The following is a 20,336-nucleotide window of genomic DNA, read 5'->3' as shown; positions in this document are numbered from 1 at the left end:
ATGCTGCAACTTCACTCACACGTAGAATACGCCCAAGAAAAAAAACAGTGATATGAGCTTCCCCATAGATTAACACTGGTCTGAGAGCTACAGGTCCTTCTCAAAAAATTAGCATATAGTGTTAAATTTCATTATTTACCATAATGTAATGATTACAATTAAACTTTCATATATTATAGATTCATTATCCACCAACTGAAATTTGTCAGGTCTTTTATTGTTTTAATACTGATGATTTTGGCATACAACTCCTGATAACCCAAAAAACCTGTCTCAATAAATTAGCATATCAAGAAAAGGTTCTCTAAACGACCTATTACCCTAATCTTCTGAATCAACTAATTAACTCTAAACACACGCAAAAGATACCTGAGGCTTTTAAAAACTCCCTGCCTGGTTCATTACTCAAAACCCCCATCATGGGTAAGACTAGCGACCTGACAGATGTCAAGAAGGCCATCATTGACACCCTCAAGCAAGAGGGTAAGACCCAGAAAGAAATTTCTCAACAAATAGGCTGTTCCCAGAGTGCTGTATCAAGGCACCTCAATGGTAAGTCTGTTGGAAGGAAACAATGTGGCAGAAAACGCTGTACAACGAGAAGAGGTGACCGGACCCTGAGGAAGATTGTGGAGAAGGACCGATTCCAGACCTTGGGGAACCTGAGGAAGCAGTGGACTGAGTCTGGTGTGGAAACATCCAGAGCCACCGTGCACAGGCGTGTGCAGGAAATGGGCTACAGCGGCAGAAGCGCCTGACCTGGGCTACAGAGAAGCAGCACTGGACTGTTGCTAAGTGGTCCCAAGTACTTTTTTCTGATGAAAGCAAATTTTGCATGTCATTCGGAAATCAAGGTGCCAGAGTCTGGAGGAAGACTGGGGAGAAGGAAATGCCAAAATGCCTGAAGTCCAGTGTCAAGTACCCACAGTCAGTGATGGTGTGGGGTGCCATGTCAGCTGCTGGTGTTGGTCCACTGTGTTTCATCAAGGGCAGGGTCAATGCAGCTAGCTATCAGGAGATTTTGGAGCACTTCATGCTTCCATCGGCTGAAATGCTTTATGGAGATGAAGATTTCATTTTTCAGCACGACCTGGCACCTGCTCACAGTGCCAAAACCACTGGTAAATGGTTTACTGACCATGGTATTACTGTGCTCAATTGGCCTGCCAACTCTCCTGACCTGAACCCCATAGAGAATCTGTGGGATATTGTGAAGAGAAAGTTGAGAGACGCAAGACCCAACACTCTGGATGAGCTTAAGGCCGCTATTGAAGCATCCTGGGCCTCCATAACATCTCAGCAGTGTCACAGGCTGATTGCCTCCATGCCACGCCGCATTGAAGCAGTCATTTCTGCCAAAGGATTCCCGACCAAGTATTGAGTGCATAACTGAACATTATTATTTGATGGTTTTTTTGTTTGTTATTAAAAAACACTTTTATTTGATTGGACGGGTGAAATATGCTAATTTATTGAGACAGTTTTTTTGGGTTATCAGGAGTTGTATGCCAAAATCATCAGTAATAAAACAATAAAAGACCTGACAAATTTCAGTTGGTGGATAATGAATCTATAATATATGAAAGTTTAATTGTAATCATTACATTATGGTAAATAATGAAATTTAACACTATATGCTAATTTTTTGAGAAGGACCTGTATGTGATGTTTTCTCACATAGCATTCGTCCATATTATACGCTAGTGTGACTCCAGCCTTTTGGGTATCTTTTATCATATAGACTCTTCAAAGGGACATTAAATGTGATGTGGTCCCTAAAAAAATGTTTTTGTAAATTTTGTTGTAAAAATGAGAAATCACTGGTCCAATTTCAACCCTTATAACGTCCTAACAAGAAAAATTTTGATTCCAAAATTGTTCTGATGTAAAGTAGACATGTGGGAAATATTACTTATTAAAGTGAACTTGTCGGCTGTTTTGGCCGCTATAAGATGCGGCCACTGCCTTTCAGGACTTATCTACAGCATTCTATACTGCTGTATATAAGCCCCCAATCCGACCTGCAAGTGAAGAAAAATAAGTTTTATTATACTCACCCGGGGGAGGGCGGTCCGGTCCGATGAGTGTCGCAGGTCCAGGTCCGGCGCCTCCCATCTTCTTGTGATGCCGCCCTCCTGCTTCTTCACAGGCTCCCCGGCATCGCGCTCCTGCACAGGCGTACTAATCTGCCCTGTTGGGGGCAGAGCCAAGTACTGCAGTGCCGAGGTGCCAGGAAAGGTCAGAGAGGCCCAGCGCCTGCGCACTGCAGTGAATTATGCTAAGTACTGCCCATAAAGTGGGGTTGGGGGCCCAGATCTGCACAGGAGCCCACCGGGGGATTCCCGTTACCCTGTTGGCTAGTCCGAGCCTGGACATAGACATCTATCTGGCTGTACTTAGGCGATGGAATATCGGGTTGCCTTTGATATGTGTCTGTAGAAATTGCATGATTCATGTGCCATGGGTTTTTTTTCTCACACCCATTGGCTTGCATTGGTGAGTGCGATCAGATTCTCGCATCCACTCGCAGCATGCTGTGATTTTTTTCTTCAGTCCGATCCGAGCTGAGAAAAAACTCGCAGATGAACACTGACTCCTAGAATAACACATTTCCCCACATTGCACTCCTCCATATTATACGCCAGTGTGAACGAGCCCATAGTCAAACATTCTGTAACCTTCATTCATCAACACACATGCCCAAATTCACCAACCACACGAATAAAATAAAAAGACACGACCCAGAATGCATTGCAACACGTAATTACAAAGCTTACAATTTATTGGTGGAAAGGACATTCGGGCCTCGAAAAACGGGACCATAAAAAAAAATAAACAAAAAAAGCATGTTGGGAGGAATACCTAGAAAACAGGGTACAACATGGTTTAAGGGAGGGGGGATATCGGAGGGTAATTGACAGAGAGGGTGTGAAGGTGGGTAGATTACTCAACCCGCCACCCCTATTCTCACCACCCTCCCGCCATTGATCTGAGGTAAGTTGTGTGTGTATATGATGTTCAATATTAATAACTTAGCCTATTTTACTGAAGGAACAAAGCTTATAAAAACAAAAAAAGTCAAGAGACAGGGGGAAACCAGCCTTGTCTGCAGAGAAAATGTTACCACATTACCAAAAACCCTGAGCTTACACTCCCCCCACTGCGCCACGCCACTGCCAGTGCCATGAGCAAAGCAGTGACGTGGTCACTTAAGTGTTAACAAACTCTGTCCCGGCTGAATCCCCCCCAATCATAGAGCAGTTTGTTTCAAGAAATTTCAGGAGAATAACACTATAGAGAAGGAAAGGGAGAAAGAAGACATTAAAAAATCCTAAATGTTAGCATGGCATTTTCATTTTTTTCTTTTTTTAATACAGCATTTATAGGCTCTCTGCATATAAAGATTACAGTAAAAAAATAGACAGGCATTATTTCTTTGTAGGATGGGGGGAGGGGGGGAACGGAGAGAAACCGGGAAGAAAAAGGGTTTGGTTGGGGAAGAAGGGGGGAGTCCCTGAAAAGATACATAGACACAGACATTACTAGACAACAGTAACCCCTTTTTTCATAACATCAAAGCATAGATAAGATTGGAGAAGGGGCCAAAATCCCTCCTAATGGCATGAAGAGGGAAAACATCTCCCATTTGGGGTAAACAATGTCTTAGATTTATACATTTTCTCAATTTAAAAAAAAAATAAAACAGAAAGGCAAAATCAATAAGAGGAGAATATACCGCCATTAAACTTCATATAAACTGCATACATAGCATTGTAGGGAGCGCCATCATGGTCCAACCTCTCTCCAAGGCACCATCTGATGCTAGAAATCAAGCAGAGGGGTTGTTTTATAAAGGGTCTGCTTTTACTTCCTAGTAACAGCGCCACTCTTGTACAATGGCTGTGCATGGTATTGCAAATCAACCCTATCCAAGTACATAGGGCCAGTCCGCAATACCAGATACAACCTATAAACAAGAGGGGTGCTGTTTCTTCACACAAACTAGACCTTTTATATCCAGTATCAGACAAGCCTTTTTTTACTGGCACGTTTGATACATTTGATAGCTCTGACTAGAGATAACAGCACGGCAACAGTACATCTTTGGAATAACACCTTGACTTTCTAGTTTTTTTTTTAGCAAGCCTCTTGTACTCATAACATTAATATCATGCCGGCCCGAAGGTTTTTGGGGCGATGCTGGCGCGCCCTACGTGTGGGGGGATATCAAGTTTAGGAAGTATATTTTCTTCCTTTTCATTTTTATAAGGCAGTGCTGTCCTATTATATCATATGGCGCTATTAAAAATATAAAACATGGGGGCCCTAGGAGTATTAGACTAAAGAGAAACACAAAGGACGTCATAGTCAGGTCACCCCGACGTGCTCCTATTAGCTGCTACTTTAGGCATAACCCCAGTATTGCCTTACCCTCTATACAATTAATTCTCTATAGGGGCCTTATGTGAAAAGAGAATTAAGAAAATTATCTACAGGCCACTCTACGACATCTTTATTAACTCTATCTAAGCCTGCGGCGCCGTCCTACAGTCGGGAGGTCACCCTATACTAGATAGGAGCTCAGCGCTGTAGGAGTCTGTCCTGATGATCCACTAATCCCCTTATACTATGCATATGGCACAGGCTGAGCATATGGCATGTGAAGCCTCCGGGCTGTAGGACATGGGGGGCGTCAGGCCTGTTCAATCCTACTATATATCGCAAACCTAATATAAAGTTTCTTTAGTGTAAGCAAACCGTGCCTGAGTCTAGGGAGAAGAAGGGGTTAAGTTAGGATGGGGATAAGGCAATATAGATGGGTTGTGCATGTCGGTGGTTGGGGCATCAACCTACTATTTAGAAATAAGTAAAAAGTGCCGCATAATAGGGGACTCGTATTAACCCCTTAGCACCTGCACAGCCAGTCACCAACCATTCAATAGGTTTTGAATTCCTAAAGATTACCCTACGCTAAATTTCTAATGACCTATAGAACCTAAGTAAAGTGTAGTTAGTTAATTTGGTCTTTACTATCCTTAGATCACACTTCCTGAACAAGCAGAAGTCATTTTGTAGAGGCAAAAACATAAAAAGGGGGTCACTAAAGTATGGTGGCGGGGCATGGGGGGTGGTGGTAATATAAATGGTGCCGAGGAACAAAACACAAGAATCCCTTTGGTTAAGGGCAGTGAGCTTACCGCAGAGGACGTCTGCTGGTGGGACAAACATAAAAAAAAGAGCAAAAGGCTAACATGAGACCACCGAGAATCCTAATATAGGACCGAGAGGGCTGCACCTTGCCTCTGTAAAGGGGCAGAGATACCTGAAAATGACCATTCTCCCTATATTATCTATGGAATATTGTAAGCAGACTGAAATATGCAGAGGTAGGTGGAGTGAGAGTAAATATGTCACTTGCTTATTCAGAAAGTTTGATGAAGAAGAAGAACCCCAAGTGTGAGTAAACATCGCCCCCTGCATGTAGAACGAGACTTGACAGCACCCACTTCATCGATGAGGGTGGGGGTGGGAAAGGCATTATGAAAACTCACAACCCCAACGAAAACTTGACGAAAGCGTCCCCGAGTGTCGGGGCGTGATTAACGGCATAGAGATGAAAGTGGCACTGTGGCGTCACAGGTGAGTCAGAAGAAACCTGCAGACCAGTCAGCAAATGGCGCATGCACAACGAGCACGACTGCGAGAGTAGAAACACCACTAATGCGTCCTGCATAAACTCTGTAGGATCTGAGGTGAAGGTAGATGCTGGTGTGTGAAAGGTGTGACACGGTTGACACCACAGTGGGTTAAAAAAGGGCGAGATGTGACCTGTGTTCAGGGAAATCTCAGTAGTAACAGGTAATTTCATTTTCTGCATGTCACTGTCATGTTACATGTGAACAGGGCCCATTTTGTATAGTGCTTCCTAATGTGGCCACTAGAGGGCGCTGTTACGTCTCAGCACACTACAACTACGTTTAGATTTAAAGGGCAACTGTCACCATATTTTTCCCACCTAATCTTAGAGTAGCATAATCTAGACACTTACTGCGCTGCTTGTTGTACTTTTGATAAAATCACAGTTTTATTAGCAGTAGATTATCACTAGAGGACTAGTAAACCTGCTACCATGTAGTCCAACCACACCCCCACCACTGACTGGCTGCTTTCTGCCTACACAGTGTACACAGAAAGATGCCATTTAGTGCTGTGGGTGGGGTTATACAGAACAGGTAGATCTGCAGCAGAGAACACAAAGATTTTATCAAAACTACAGCAAGAAGCTCGGTAAGTGACAACACTGGAATCAGGGTCTCTGCCCCTACATCATGCTGCTTTCAGATGGGGTAGCAAAAATTTGGTGACAGAATCCCTTTAATAGATCTCCTCAATTTAGTTTATTATAGCGGTCCTGTCGACTCTCCTGACGATTCTGTTAAAATACTTTTATGGAATCACCATTAAATAACAAGGCTGGGCATCTCATAGGTATCTGCAATGGGCAGCTCCCGTTATTACCCCTTGAAATGCATGAACAACTTGGGGGCTTACAAATGCTTTTCTCAAAAGGGTCCACCCCAGCAAACGATCAGCACTGATTGGTTAGTTTCAATGTGCAGGGACATGGTCCTTTGACAAATGAAAATAATAAAAACCAATGGAGTTATTTATACATTTCCAGTAGGAGTAACAGAGGAACGCCACAATGTAGGATACTAAGCGAAGATGCCTCAGGATTGGTATTTATGGGGAATGCAAGTTTTTACTAAAACAGGGCAGTGACAAAGGGAATAAGGTTCTCCTACTATAGTAGCGGAGACATACAGTGTATGGTGCTACACATGCCGTACACCACCGCTAACTACTACACCTGACAACCAAACCCCTTCCTATCTGCGGTCATCCTCGTCTCTGGGAAAAGATGCATGTGAACAGGGCCTGACGCTGAATCTATGGCCTCTATGTGCCATTTAACAAGCATAAAAGACAAATTGATTATAGCATTAGCTAAAGCTTTAAATTGGGCTGTACAAGACTAGAAAAAAAAACATGGCTGCGGGTTGTTCTTGTTAATAAGGCTCAGGAACTTTCACTTCAATTGAGCTGAGTTGCAGTACCAGGTACAACCAGTAACAGGTGTGGCGCTGTTTCTACAAGAAAGAAGCCATGTTTTTCTAATCTCGATCAACCCCTTTAAGTAAATGCACTTGTCAGGCACAATGGAGCCCTCTTTATAGTTGTCACTAAACCTTAATTACCACTGTATTTCTATATATGGATTTCCTAGCAATACCTTAAAATATACATTATCTAAACTGCAGTACAAGGAAGGAATTATAAAATAACATTCATTAGGTCGTACAGAAATAGTGTGGACATGATTTGTCAATATGGAGGAAAATTCAAGTGAGCATGGCTGATAAAGGAGAACAATAGCATGCCTATCATAAAGTTACCAACAACAGAATAGGGGCATGAAAGCCCCCCCGAGAGCGCTAATCATGATCACAGGCTGGCATTGTGTGGGTTGGCACGGAGCGCTCTGGCAGGTCGTTGTGATCAGCAGCTGTGTTGTGCATGGCGACCTGTAATTTGTGTAGTGTGCCTTTAAATTTGTAACGTGCATAGATTATGTATCAAAGAAAAATAAAAGTGCCGCGCTGTTACTACTCGGAAGCGTTTTCCATGTGAACAGGTCACTATAGGAGAGGAATGTAGACAGATCGCCTGATTTAACCCATTGTAGGTGGACACCACTTGCATAGCTGTTGCACTGAGCCCTGCCTGGTAACCCCCTTCAAGTGTTGGGTAAGGACAGTGGGTTGGAGCAGTGACACAGTAATCTCGGATGGGCTGTAATCGTACAGTGTCCAGCACATAAAGGGACATTGGTGACCACTCTTCATTGCACTAATCTGCCAACTGTGGCGTAACTTGGCTGCACTCGATTTAAAGGAGAAGTCCACTGTAATATATAACAGCTCCATAGGATTGTTTGTTCAGATTCTTTTTTTTTTTTTTTGGGGGGGGGGGGTCATTTTAAAAATTGCCATGAATTTCAAGAGTTTTGGGCATTTTTTTGCAATGTGCTACAAAAAAGTCAAAACCTCTATCAAGAAATCCCATTAAAATGTAGGTACCTGCCTTGGCGCCAACGAGGGATACATAACCTCATTGCGCACCAAATACCGATCCGTAACTGATATCAGTCCTGCAAAAAATAATCCTTCTAGCTCTTGTACACGACCAATTTTCACATCCGAGTGCTATCCTTGGTTCTCACGGATCACACGTGCACCTATGATATTCTATGGGCACAAATTACAAGTGCGCAAAATCCACCGCAGTCCTCAGTACCAGCAAAGTGATTGCGTTTTATCTTACTCTCATCCGCTTTCTGATTTTCTTTTCTGAATCTGCATGGAAAGTGGATTTTGTTTTTTTTTAAATCAGCAGCATGTCAATTTCTGTTCCAACTTGTCTCTTCAGAGAGGAAGAGGGCTAGAACTCTAGGGCCACCTCTAGGAAGTAGCGATCCTACACGTATATGTGGCACTAGAGTTCTAGTCCTCTTCCTCTCTGAGGAGCCATGCAGCTTAAAAGTCTCCTCACCTTGGCATGTCATGCTTGACATGTCACTCTCCACAAGGAGAAACGTTACCCCAAAGATACAATTTTTGTTACAGAAACACACTTTATTGATGTAGATTTTACCCTTTAATTTTATTGGGGACCCTTAGATTTACATTACACCCGTGGCCTGTCATTGGTGTAGATGTAGTGATTTTCCTCAGGCAAAAAACTCAGTGGGGAAAATATGCATGGATTTTTTAAGCAGAAACGAGCGGGTTTCAGTTTAGAAGGCAGTGCATAAATCCACACCAGATAGGCAACATGTGAACCTAGCCTCCATGTGCCATTTTTAGGACATCTCATTCCTAAGCCAAGTTATCAGCCGGTATCGCTGAGGGACAGACTTCTGTTACTGCATCCCCAAGGGAAAACCTGCCTGGTTCACTGACAGGTCAGTGTTATCATGGGGGCACCGGGCCGGATAGCAACCAATCTGAAACCAGCTGTTAACCAGAGATCTATTTGGTTGTCCTTATGTTAATACGGCCACATTCCAAGGCAGGAAGGGTTGTCATAGGGCACAGGCCAAGGATGCCATTTTAACCACTGTTAGCTTGGTATACCTAGGTTTTGGAGTATATATTACAAACAATGGGAGTTCTCCTTTAAGAGTCACCATTCCTCATCATCATTTCATGAGCTACCCTTCAGTGCTTCTGTCTATGATCTCGTCACATTAGCATAGGTGGATAAGGCTCGTTGGGTTGTACCCCTGCCAAGAGGTGCAGATACTTTTACTAGGAAAGATAATGTGTGTATGTGATATTAAGCCAGACATACCGAAGAATATCCCATCGAAGAGACGGCAGGTGAATACGCAGATGGAAAGCCGGCAGCAAGCCCAATGCTTATGTGAGGAAATTCAAAAAATATTGCTGGTGCAGCAGCTTTCTGATGTTAGGCCCTGGACCATGAATATAGTAATTGCAGGGTCCTCGGGCCGTCCCTAATGCTGAACTGTCTCTAACCTGAGTGAGGGCGGATGGGGGGAACTGTGTAAAACATTCAGGCTGTCACCTGTGATTAGGGCTGTCAGGCTGGTAAAATATGGATTTCAGGCCCTTGATAAAATTATATATATATATATCTCTCTATCTATGAATATACCAGCAATAGGGAGCAACACTACATGGGATGTGCTGACACTGAACGGAGCTCCATGTCTCACAAGCAAGTCTCCTTACACAGAATTTCTGAGCTATCAGTACCGCCTTGCGTGGCCTAGCGCAGCAAAGACTGGGTTCACTTGAAGGGATGAATAGGCCTGCTTGAAAACCCGTAAAAAAAGCTTCTTTCTTTTTTATTTATTTACATTTTTTTTTGTGTGTGTGTGTTTTGTGTTTCATATATACTTAAATATACAGATCCTCCCACAAGAAATGAATTTACCAGAAAAAAAGGTTTCAGATTGAGCTTAGAAGTTTTAACCCTGTGATTGCTGACGCAGTGTTTTTTTTTATCATCTCCTCTGCGCCTTTAACCCTTCCACGGACCAAGGATGGTACATTTATAAAACTTGGAAGGGCTACATTTTCTACATTACGAAAGAGAGACATAATGATAGGAAGAGGGCATAAGATGGCAACACAATGACCCTATGGCCAGAATGTGCGCACACGCACACACATATACGGTATATATATATATATATATATATATATGTATATATATATATATATATATGTGTGTGTGTATGTATGTGTGTGTGTGTGTGTGTGTGTGTGTGTGTGTGTGTGTGTGTGTGTGTGTCTATATATATATATATATATATATATATATATATATATACGACTAAAGCAATTGCTTCTTCACTGGTAAGATTAATAGCCTGCGCACATCAGGCGGGGGATTTAAGCAAAGACTGTCCGTTTTGCGTTTTTTTCGCACATATGCAGAGTCACGTGACCCTTCAATGTTATAGAAAGATGCAAAGCCATGGGGGGTAAGGACAGGCGGAGGGGACTTTACTTGCAACTCTTATACGTTTCAACAAGGGAGCTCAGTCTTACATTGCATAATGATAAAGGTCCAGTGCCCTGAAACATTTAGGACCCTGGGAACGTGCGAGAAAGATGAGCGGATTCTGACCCGGAGATAGAAAAAAAAAAAAAGGGTGCTTGTGTGCAGTGTCTGCTATCTCCTTTAGTGCCACAGCAGTATTTTCTAGCAGTGAAGAAGTTAATCTTACATAAAAAAAAAATGAGGAGGAAAAAAATCTCTATATAGCTCTATATATCTTGAATAAACCACCATCATATCTGCAGGCCAAAGATCCAGGATGTATAAAGCACTCTAGGAGATGAGAATTAACCCATCTCTGCCCCGTATTACCAGCCAAAGTAATACCATGCAGTTTTTTTTTTAATGTTTTATATGTCATATCACCTCCAGCAGAAAAAAGGGGCGTCTGAGGAGTAGGAACGTTTAACCACTAAACAGCCAGTAAGTCTCCTGAAAGCAAAGAGGTTAAAAGAAGTCAGAATACCCCCTCCACATGGTACCCACCGTTATACATTACAATTACTAAGACTATAAAAGAGGTGGTTGGTAAAGACGGGGGTGCCTCATATACCCCTAACCACCCCACCCCTGTGCTATGAAACACAACGATACTTAAATGAATAGAGAAAAGAAAAATAACAAAAAAGATCTTTTTCTCTCCTGTAAAATTTGACGTTTTGTAAATTATGGCTAACATCTGTTTAACCCTCCCACAAACATTTGAGGTTACAGAAAAAAACAAACAAAAAAAAAAACAGAACAAAAAAAGAAAATCAAATGACATTAAAAGGGTTTCCTGAAACGCTGAAAGAAAGGTGGAGTTAAATCCTTGCTTTAGTTTGAGTCACAAAGGGCTGGAGGAGGCACACTGTTGAGGTCTGTATGATCGTCTGTGGCTGAGACAGTCAGTGGGTTTGTCTTAATGCTGTAGAACACAACTATGAAGGGGCATTTGCTTGACCCCTGGTTAAAGTTCAATGACTCTCCAATCTGTACACTCTGAAGCACGGGTCTTATCCGTGGAGATCCTTATAGTTTTCCAGCTGGTGAGAAATGAAAATCCATATACAATTCCAAGTCCATATTTCTCACCGAGTCAGGACAGTGAGGTCGGCAGGAGAGACAGAGAAGGGTTGCGGTGGTTGAGGTATGAGTGTAAGAAAAAAAAAAAAATGCAATAAACATCTTCCTGGTTTAATCTCGGTAGAGTGAGTAAAGTGTATATGTGCGAGGTGAGAGCGAGTTTGGCTTTGATACTCACTTCTCCCTTCTTGGCGGGACAATCACTCCGCCTCTATTACTGTCAGTTAAAAGGTATTCCTCTGCTTAAGATACTGAATGAATTGAAGAAAAAAAAAAGAAATATCCCAGAGAGAATTACATGTAGTGTTGAGAAGTTGGCATAAGAAGAGGACCATTTTCCTGTTTCGATCTCGGGGAAGGGGTTGGTGGCGTACAATCTTCAGAGTACACATCGGGCTAGAAGAGAGGAAGCAGGCTTAACTTCAGTTCTTGGGATGTCGTGGACTCGGAAGGACCGTGTCACCTGTGTGGCACTCTGTTCCAGTGCGACCAGTGATCCGGGCAAGACAGGAAGAATATACAGGTGGCGAGTTAGTTGTGGGCATCACCACTTTCCCAGGAACAAAAATAAAATATCAGTCCAAGCTGTATAGTCAAGTGGACACCCTAAAAACCTGTGAGAATATGTCCCGATGAGAAGCTGGTGGGTGTGACGTAGCCCGACTTGTCAAAAACACTCCCAACAGGAAAAAAATCCAATAACTCTTCACCCATAGTTCCCTCATCAACCACCTGGCAGCAAATGGGTGAAATAATGAGGGGTGCGACAGGGGAGCACAATGTCGTGTGAATTATCCAAGTTGTCTTTAAATCCTTCGGTCAAGATATGTTCGTGTAAACCTTCTCAGCAGATGCACAGGACGCATGGCTGCCCAAATACGCTGTATTGCTACCTGATGTAAAAAACAAGCTTCAACCGAGGCCTAGGGTTGAGCGGTTCTCAATTTGACCTCCACTCAAGCCACATTACAGAAGAAAAAGAGCAAGTCCACCCTCCCCCTTGATGGGTAGAGATGGCATACGGGCAGCAACGGGGACTTTGAATTAAAGTAACAAAATCGAAGGGGGTTGAGGGTGACAAACATAGGTGTATCCGCCTTACAGGTGTCTACACAGAAGCACATATATACAAATATATACAGATTCTGTTTTCTTATTAGAGTGTGCTAAGCACACAGGTTTGCAAAGACAAAGAGACAGACAGAAAGAGGGGGTAGAGGCGAAAGGGATTCTGGGTAAATTTAGCCAGGCCTCGAAGGCCTGGAATTTTTAATGTCCACTGAGTGGACCGGACCATATTTCTTTTTAACGTCAGTCCGCAGACGTTAAGCTAAGAGAGATAGCTCTGTGCTCGGGGCCACATTGGCAGTCGGCAGTGCAAAAGGCTGACCGTCAACCCAGCCCTGAACCAAGAAAAACACTATTAAACAAAAAGGAGACCAAAAAAAAAACCCAACTCTCTTCATCCACTCAATAGCTGAGGTTAGACAGACGCAGAGCGGTTTTTTTTTCTTCTTATGTTGCAAGGAAATTTAGCACCACCCAGAACCAGAGAGAAGAAAGCAGCTTTTAAAATGCAAAGCTTATAAAATGCACCCCTCATGGTACATAAAATCATTGATCACCTCCCCCCACCCAAATCTGCACCATATAATTGACTTCCCCCATCATTTACCAGATTATCAATCAAGTTCTATGTTAAAAGTAGCAAATGTATCCTTGTTCCACAGATCGATGCTCAGGATTCTCTCTGGTAATGGAATGATTTGAAGACCTATATTCCCCGTCATATAACAGGAGACGCTAACTAAGCACCGATTCCTGCCCCTTATATTTGCGACTTGGTACAATGATAAAACCTCATTACAAAAAATACTCCCCCGATTATCAGGTGGTGCTTAGTTGTCATCTCTGTGACAGCAAAGAATCAAATGCAACATTGTTCTCCCCAGCTTTATGGCACAGAATTCCCTTTGCAGAACCATTCTCGCTTCCAAATAGTACAAATCCAAAACAAAATGTACGAATATTCAGGATTTATATAAAAAAAGTATCTAAACATGCAAATGCATCGTTTATTAAGTGCTTCAAATATTCGGCTTTTTGGGAGTGAAAGGGAAAAAAATCTGCCTGCGGAAAATGTTGAACCCTAAAACACTAAATTATAAAAAGGTTGAAATAATATGTGGGAATCAAAATAAAGGGAATAATAAGTGCTTCATTTTAGCAGCCAAAATAGCTATATTTTGGCAATCGGCTATAGTCGCATCGTTATTTGAAGTCCTTACCTCCTAAGGCAAAATGTATAGGATTTAATATGTGATCTAACCTAGGACTTATTAACGTTTAGCAGCAATGATGCAGCCCCCCCCCCCCACAAAAAAAGTTACTCCAGTTTTCCCCTTGTGCATTTTCCCTATTAAAGTTATTGGTAAATAAATGCTACCAAAATGGCAGGCATTGGGCATATACCATCGGCCTCTATACTTAAAGGGAACCTGCCGCAGTGCATGTGGTGTCCAATCTGGGGTGGGATCATGATATAGAGCAGGGGGTGCTGAGAAGATTGTTAGATAGTTCAATGGGAAAATATTCAGTATACAGCTCTGTTCACATAAGATATAGTACAACCTGCTACCATAGAAATGTGACAGACCCCCCATTAGAGTCATTGGGGTCCTTTGAGCGATTGTTTGTGTCATGGGATAGATCCGCCTTTTGTATGAATTTCATTTATCTGTTCCTACAACGGAGCATAAAAATGGAATTCCTAAAATAGAAGTCAACATAAGCTAACATGTATTTTATAGATTAAATTCTATACTAACTCTTTGATTAGATGTCCAGCGGGTGGTCCTACACAGTGATTGACACCCCCTGTATGCCTTAATTTATTTAAATTCCATAGGAGTCCAGTGGGCGGTCCTACACAGTGATTACTACCTATCTGTGTATGACTTAATTGAATTCCATAGGAGTCCAGTGGCCGGTCCTACACAGTGATCAATACCTATCTATGTATGACTTAAGTGAATTCCATAGGAGTCCAGAAGGGGGTCCTACACAGTGATCGATACCTATCTGTGTATGACTTAATTGAATTCCATAGGAGTCCAGTGGGCGGTCCTATACAATAATTGATACCTATCTCTGTATATCCTAGCTTGTACCTTATCAACTTAACTCCATGCTAAATGTGAACTAAAGGTTCACGGGTTGCGGTACTACTCTATGACTGACACCTGTCTCTTTATGCACAAATCAAATTCTGGGTTCTCTGAATTTCTGCTCTATACCATGCTGTCTGCAGATCAGACACCATGTGACAGGTTCCCTGGTATAGGGGTCCACGAAAAGGTGGACTCCACTATACATATATGAAGAGGGCACGTTCATTTTGCCTTATTCTAAAAGGAGGAGAGGATTTTCTTGTATTTGTTTTGCCTTTATTAGTGATACCTACCCTTCATTGGGTGGCTACACCAGAGATTGTTTTTCGTTTTAGTGCTAATTTGAGAACATGTCACGCTCTCTCAGAAAGGTGTCCCAAAAATGTACAGGATCAAGTCTAAAATACACATAGATTTAGAAAAAAACTAAGAAAATTAAGTGCTTATTTTCATTGAGCTTATTTAGGAAAACGAAAACATTCAAACATAAATTGGAAACCATCATTGGTAAAGAAGTGCGTTCTACAAAGTGCAAGAAGATAGGGATTGGGCATAGTTAAAGTCTACACTGAAAACAGGATTTCCCCATCTTGTAGAAATATTGGCAAAGCAACCCTCAAAAAAGGGTTTGTAAATAGACATTGCTGGCTAAATAGTAAGGCCTGGAACTTCATAAAGCCATGTAGGATCAGATCGCTAAAAGATCCATCATCGTAGGGTGCAAGAGCAGCAAAGAAGGGTTAATATCTGCAATAATGGCATTTAAAAGTGCTTCTTAGAAACATTTTTGGTTTGTATAGCTGCAGTGGGTTCCTGCTTTTCCGCATGGCAGTGTAATGGGAAGAGTGGGGAGAAAAAGGGGAGACTTTGGTGCAATTTTTCAACCCAAATGGGTATATGTGGGGTGATTTTTACAAACCGAGGGTGCCATAGAGGGAATTCTGTGTGCGGGTGTAGAAAACACTACATCCCCCAGCTTCCTCAGTGTCCTGAGGAAAGTCTAACATTAAACCCAACTCACTAGGTGAATTCAGAGGCTGGGGAAGATACATATCTGATTGTGTGTATATCTATATATGCATATCTAGTACCGATTTGCAAATATGCAACATTTTGTATCAGAATATCTACTCTTTATCTAAAATATCACAAATGCATACCCTAGAGTTCATCAATTCAATAGCTGAAGGTCCCACCGACTATGCTGCCTGCAACACTGGACCATGATGTGTCCATGCCTCACAAAGGCACGCACTTCATTTTGTATTATTCCCTTTTAGTACATTGACCCTGGCGGGCCTATAACATCCCGTTCTGTACTGATGCTGAGTGCATGGCTTTTCAGATTACATATAATGTATATATAGATATACAGCACAATCAGATATTTCCTTTATTCCACACCCAAGAATCAATGTGTAAGTGCTCTGTTCTGTAACAATCCTCGGCTCACAGAAATGGGACAGGTTCAAAAATTTGCATGTTACCGAGAGGCAAGAGGACGCCCCACTTCTTCGTAGGTGGACGCGCACAATGTATACAAGGCAGCTCTGGCCAAGGAAGGAGCTGACTCTATAGCCATCTGGTGGTCCTGAGTCTGCAAATGTCTCAGCATAATATGGCCAAGCATTACCTAAGTTGAAGCCTTTGTCTTCAGTCATACATATTATATATATATATGTTTTGTTTGTAATATAGAATATATATATATAATATATATACACATATAAACACACGAGAACATATTATATGGGGGGCAATAGAACATTTAGCCTTGCTCATAACTCTTACCCTTCCCATATCCAAATTTAGGTCACCCAGATCACATTCACTGGGTGAACATTGATGATGATGATAATGATGATGAATTCTCACGTCTTAGTGTACCAAAAGGTTTTTAGAAGCATCAATGAAAAAAAGGTGACTTCTTGCATCTTAAGGTTTGCTCGATGGTAGAAAAGAAAAAGCCTTAAATCCTTGTTCTTTTTTGCTTTTGCCAATATGGTGATTGAAGATCTGCTGCAGAATGATGTCAACCTGGGAGCATCCATTCCTGGTAAGTGCCGGACTTCAATGGCAGTTTTCATTCGAAAAGCTTTACGAGCCACTCATCTCTATCCAACTCAGGGCTTGTGAGCTGTACACGGGTGGCGGGTTGGAATAGAGCCAAGCGATTCCCTTTCCTCTCTACCCCGCTTTGCTGCCCCTCAGACTTCCTGGTCCTCAAACACCTCAAGAAAGAGCGGTGGGAACAGCTCCGTGGGACACTCAACTTTCATATGTAGGAAGCGACTGGCATGGCAAGCTCCGATCATGCGCAAGTCAGTCACTTTCATCAGGAGCTTAGGCCAGAAGTGGGGAATGTTGTGTTTGCGGTGGTTGATGTAGTGTTCGAAGGCGAGGAGGTACGTCTCCTGACATTTCTCTATCTTGTCTGTGCAGATCAGACCGGTGCGGTCTAGAAAAGGAGAGAAATCTTAGAACTTGTGCAAAGTCATAGAAAGATTACATTATAACTGAGAAGCAAACTTTGTAGCAAAGAATAAGACTACTGGTAGGGGTTATCTGGGACTTTGCCTATTTTTCCCCATGGGGATAAGAACTTATAGTCAGGTACTTGCTAATTACTTACCTGTTCTGCCCGCTGCTGATCTCTGCCGGCTCACTGTCTGCTCCTGTCTGTGATTCTGCTGCTTCCACTGACTTCACGTCAACAAAGAAGATTCTTCTCCACCTCTCTTCTCTGTTGACAGGGTGTGACTGCTGATGTCATCCCAATTAACAACTTCTCGCTACCTAACAGCAGGGAGCCGGCTGTCAATCAGCATGACATAGGCAGTGATGCCCCATCGACAGAGCAGACTGGAAGAAGAAGAGCTGCTCTGTTGACAAGAGGCTAAATGAAGCAGCAGAATCGCTGGCAGGAACGGTCCATGACCGCTCTAAGCCGGCAGAGATAGGCACCGGGAAGAACTGGGAGATAGTTAGCAACTACCTGCCTGTAAGATCTTATCCCCATTGGAAAAACATAAGCAAAGTCCCAGATAACTCCTGTAATGTTTAATATGTAGATGACATTATTTTGTATTAGTCTACATCTATGCAGCATGGAGCAGATAATGAAACACGTACATTTATGTTGCTGCAGTTTGTTTAGTGCATATGGTGGCAAAAAAGCCATCAAAACAAAAAAATGTGAATACACCACAAATAAGCTTTGTTTTTTATTGATGAAATAAAATTGGTTGGATTTATTTGAAAGGGTAAGAGCTAATGGTAGGAGTGAATGCAGTAACCAAACTCACATCCGGTGGTGAATGATGTGCCAATTTGTAACCAAAAATGGGCAAGATTCAGACGAACTATCTGATCTCACCCTCAAGCATCTTCATCCTAGGGCAGCTACCTTCTCTCAAGTGCGAGAAATGTATTTATTAAAGATATTGTACGCAGATATGTATTCACCTGAGGACATGAGCAAGACGGCTTGTAGCAGAGCCACTTCTGTGTCATCAAGATTGAATGCAGACAAAGATCGTCCCAAGTCAAATATGGCATCAGAGACCACCCCTAGACCTCCGTTCTTTAGCTGTTCTTGCTTCACTGCCATCTCGCCGCTCAGTGTTAGGGTCTCGCTGTCTGGATCATACCGCACGGCAGCCCGGAGAGACATGATCTCCATACAGCATCCTTTCAACAGGATGATCTGGTCTTCACATGGTAACTGCAAAGAGAAGCAGAGGTCAAAACTAGTAACACAGACGATATCTAATGATTAAAGTAGGTAACAGAGTCAGTAGAGTCTCAAACAAACAGTCTATAGCATGAATAGATAGCTATTATAATCCTTGTACAGTACATGCTTCTCTAATATATTTAGTTTAGAATGTAACTACATTTTCTATTTCTTTTTAATAATTGTATCAGGCATAGAAAGTTATGAAGCTTTGAAAAATTACTTATTAGAGGATTGGTCTTCATTTCTGCAAACAGAAAAAAAAACAGCTTCCAACCCCCTGCCTTTCCCCAGTCTATTTACCTGCCTTTAGCTGCACTGATAGCAGCACACACTCATTTGGAGTACAGATGATGGCAGTGAAAGGTCAGCTCTTGCCTCCTCCTCTGAGCATTGTGCCCACCGTTTTCACTGCCATCATCTGTACTCCAAATGAGTACAGTCTGATATAAGTGCAGCTAACAGCAGGTAAATAGACTGGAGAAAAGCAGGGGATTGGAAGCTATTTATTTTTTCTTTCTACAAGTTTGAAGCCAAGTTCCCTAACATAGTGATTTACGAAGTTTCATAACTTTCCACGCTGAACATAATTATAAAAGAAACAAAAAAATCAAAGTTTATTTATTCTTTAAGGCACAGTTTCTTAACTGTGGCTCTCTTACTTTTAAAAAACTACAGCTACCAGCATGGCCTGACATCTTCAGGCTGTCATAGCATGTAGGGGGTTGTAGTTTCACAGACAACGCTATCAGAGCGTGCTCTTAGGCCGTATATATATTAGGCTCTATCAGCTGCTGTTTACAGATCTGTAATTCTGTGCTATGAGGCCTACCGAGTATTAGGCTGTATCAGCTGCTGTTTACAGATCCATAATTCTGTGCTATGAAGCTTACCACACATTGTGATGTATCAGCTGCTGTTTACAGATCTGTAATTCTGTGCTATGAGGCCTACCGAGTATTAGGCTGTATCAGCTGCTGTTTACAGATCCATAACTCTGTGCTATGAAGCTTACCACACATTGTGATGTATCAGCTGCTGTTTACAGATCTGTAATTCTGTGCTACGAGGCCTACCGAGTATTAGGCTGTATCAGCTGCTGTTTACAGATCCATAATTCTGTGCTATGAAGCTTACCACACATTGTGATGTATCAGCTGCTGTTAACAGATCTGTAATTCTGTGCTTTGAGGCCTCCTATACATTAGGCTATATCCGCCGCTGTTTACAAATCTGTTATTCTGGGCTATGAGGCCTCCTATACATTAGGCTGTATCAGCTGCTGTTTACAGATCTGTAATTCTGTGCTATGAGGCCTCCTTTACATTAGACTATGTAAGCTGCTATTGCTTCGCATTGTATCTTAGTGTGCCTACAAATGGAAAAATAAATGTTACTGGAACCTCACTTTCGGTGATGCCAATCTGTAGAGTCCATTTTTGAGTATTGAGCGCTACAGGCCAAGATGTTTGTGCTTTTCTGGCCAGTATTATAGCGTGTACAAACCTCAATAAGCTTTTGTTTTCAGGGCCACTCACCTCGGAGAACATAGGCAGTTTCTTGGCAAAGTCCACCACTCGGGTAATTGCAGGGGTGATTATTTTGGTGAACTCACTGAAAGCTTCTAGATCAACTTTATCCCCATCTGGCATTGACGCCATGGGAGACTGCCCAATGTCTTCAGGCTTTCATGTCACAGGGGAGGAGGGGAG

At 42.3% G+C, this 20,336-nt stretch overlaps 1 protein-coding gene across 5 annotated transcripts in view; it reads right to left on the bottom strand.

Annotated features, from left to right (window-relative positions):
• Positions 1-2,747: 2,747 nt before the first annotated feature.
• Positions 2,748-20,336, bottom strand: part of THRA (thyroid hormone receptor alpha) — a 162,820-nt gene continuing 145,231 nt past the window's right edge. For all 5 annotated transcript variants that reach the window (XM_077252376.1, XM_077252379.1, XM_077252377.1 and 2 more), the window contains 3 exons: positions 20,163-20,309; positions 18,354-18,612; positions 2,748-17,346 (listed from right to left, as the gene is read on the bottom strand). In XM_077252376.1, coding sequence (XP_077108491.1) covers positions 17,096-17,346; positions 18,354-18,612; positions 20,163-20,309 — 657 coding nt within the window. In that variant the 3' untranslated portion in view covers positions 2,748-17,095. The remainder of the gene's footprint in view (positions 17,347-18,353; positions 18,613-20,162; positions 20,310-20,336) is intronic.

Source organism: Ranitomeya variabilis, chromosome 4, assembly GCF_051348905.1.
Source record: "Ranitomeya variabilis isolate aRanVar5 chromosome 4, aRanVar5.hap1, whole genome shotgun sequence".
Taxonomy (NCBI): domain Eukaryota; kingdom Metazoa; phylum Chordata; class Amphibia; order Anura; family Dendrobatidae; genus Ranitomeya; species Ranitomeya variabilis.
This window is presented reverse-complemented; position numbering and strand designations above follow the sequence as displayed.